The sequence below is a fragment of the Haliaeetus leucocephalus genome, unplaced genomic scaffold (genome assembly GCF_000737465.1).
Source record: "Haliaeetus leucocephalus isolate CR32 unplaced genomic scaffold, Haliaeetus_leucocephalus-4.0 Scaffold536, whole genome shotgun sequence".
NCBI classification, from domain to species: domain Eukaryota; kingdom Metazoa; phylum Chordata; class Aves; order Accipitriformes; family Accipitridae; genus Haliaeetus; species Haliaeetus leucocephalus.
In genome coordinates, this window is record NW_010972972.1 from 7,755,654 (window position 1) to 7,757,442 (window position 1,789).

At 69.5% G+C, this 1,789-nt stretch overlaps 1 protein-coding gene across 1 annotated transcript in view; it reads right to left on the reverse strand.

Annotated features, from left to right (window-relative positions):
• The window catches only part of HPX (hemopexin), a 4,254-nt gene extending 4,008 nt beyond the window's left edge, over window positions 1–246 (reverse strand). The window contains exon 1 of the mRNA XM_010576793.1: window positions 205–246. Within this exon, the coding sequence (XP_010575095.1) occupies window positions 205–246 (42 nt within the window). The remainder of the gene's footprint in view (window positions 1–204) is intronic.
• Window positions 247–1,789: the final 1,543 nt, after the last annotated feature.

The following is a 1,789-nucleotide window of genomic DNA, read 5'->3' on the forward strand; positions in this document are numbered from 1 at the left end:
CTCCCGCGGGGGGGGGGGGGGGGGGGGGACATGGCAGTGCAGGGGGGCCCCCCTGTCATCACCCCCCAACGTGGCAGGGGCAGCACAGGGAACCACAGTGGGTGGTTGGGGAGGGACAGGAATGGGGCTCACACCCCACTGGGTGTGACGGCAGGTCCTTGGCCCCTGATGTGGCAGAGATGGGGATGGGGGTGAGGGTCTGACTCCAGTGGGGCTCAGACCCTCACAGGGCTTAGCCCCCGACATGGCAGGGCTGGGGAGGGGGCTCAAGACCCTGGTGGGGCTCAGACCCCGAGGTGACACGGACAGGGATGAGGGTCCAACTGCCGTGGTGCCCAGACCCTGACAGGGCTCAGCCCCCGACACGGTGGGTTTGGGGAGGGGGGTTCAGCCCCCAGTGGGACTCAGACCCCAACACAGTGGGGCTGGGGGGGTTCAGCCCCCAGTGGGGCTCAGACCCCGAGGTGACACGGACAGGGATGAGGGTCCAACTGCCGTGGTGCCCAGACCCTGACAGGGCTCAGCCCCCGACACGGTGGGTTTGGGGAGGGGGGTTCAGCCCCCAGTGGGGCTCAGTGCAGCAGGGACAGGGGTGAGGGTCTGACTCCAACAGGACCCAGACCCTCTTGGGGCTCAGACCCCAATGCAGCAGAGCTGGGGAGGGGGTTTAGATCCCAGCAGGGCTCAGCCCCCCATGCAGTGGGTCTGGGGAGGGGGCTCCCCCTCCAGCAGGGTGCCCAGGAGCCAGGGGTGCAGCAGGCAGGGGCTGGCACCATCCCAGCCCCTTCCCAGCAGTCCCCTGCCAGCCCAGTGCTGGGAAGGGCCTTGGCCCCACTGTGCCTGTTTGCTCTGGCCACCAGCCGCGGGCAGGGACAGGCAGGAACAGGCAACCAGCCTGGCTCAGTGCCTGGGGCAGCTGGGAACACCGGAGGGGGGGGGTCAGGGTGCTGCTCCCCGTGGGGTGCATGTCCTGGGGGTGCAGAACGCCACGGGTAGGGTGGCAGCACAGACCCCACCACTCCCGGTGCCAGTATGGACCAGTCTGACCCTGTCCCCGCTCCCAGTACGGACCAGTCTGACCCCGTCCCTGTGCATGGGTCAGCAGCGGCGGGAGGCTGTGCCAGGCAGGTGTCCAGCAGTGCCAGGGAGCTCCAGGCACTGTGCCCGTCCCCGCTCTGCCTGGTGCTGCCTGTCTCTGCCATGGCCTGGGGATCCCGCTGTGGCCTGAGGGTCCCACCAGGGCATCGGCATCCCAGTGCACCCTGGGGGTCCCACTGCCCCACAGAGCACCCTGGGGTCTCCAGGAGCACATCAGCAGCACCCAGGCCGGCTCAGCCCCCACCTCCCCTGGTGCTGGGCACCTGCCTGCCCCCCCCCGTAGCCCCTAGGACAGTGGGTCCCACCACTGCACCCAGTGAGGCTTTACCCCAGGGACCCCGGTGAAGGTGGAGCTGTGGCCATGACATGGGTCCACAGGGAGGGAGCTGCCCCACCTCCCATCAGCCTCACCATTGTGTGTCCCCCCCGCCGTGGGGCTGGCAGTGCTAGGGGGACAAGGTACTTCCAGAATACTTTATTTTGTACATACAGTATGTCAGCGTGCGGCAGCAGCCCCACACAGCCCCGCCGTGGGGCAGGCAGGCACGCGCGGTTGCCCCCACAGCCGGGGCTCGAGCCGGGGGAGCAGGGCCGCAGTGCCAGGGGAGCGGGGCCGGCAGAGGGCAGTCCCCACGGGGCACGGGGCTCCGGGACCTGCCGCCCCACAGCCCCGAGCAACACGTGCCGCCCA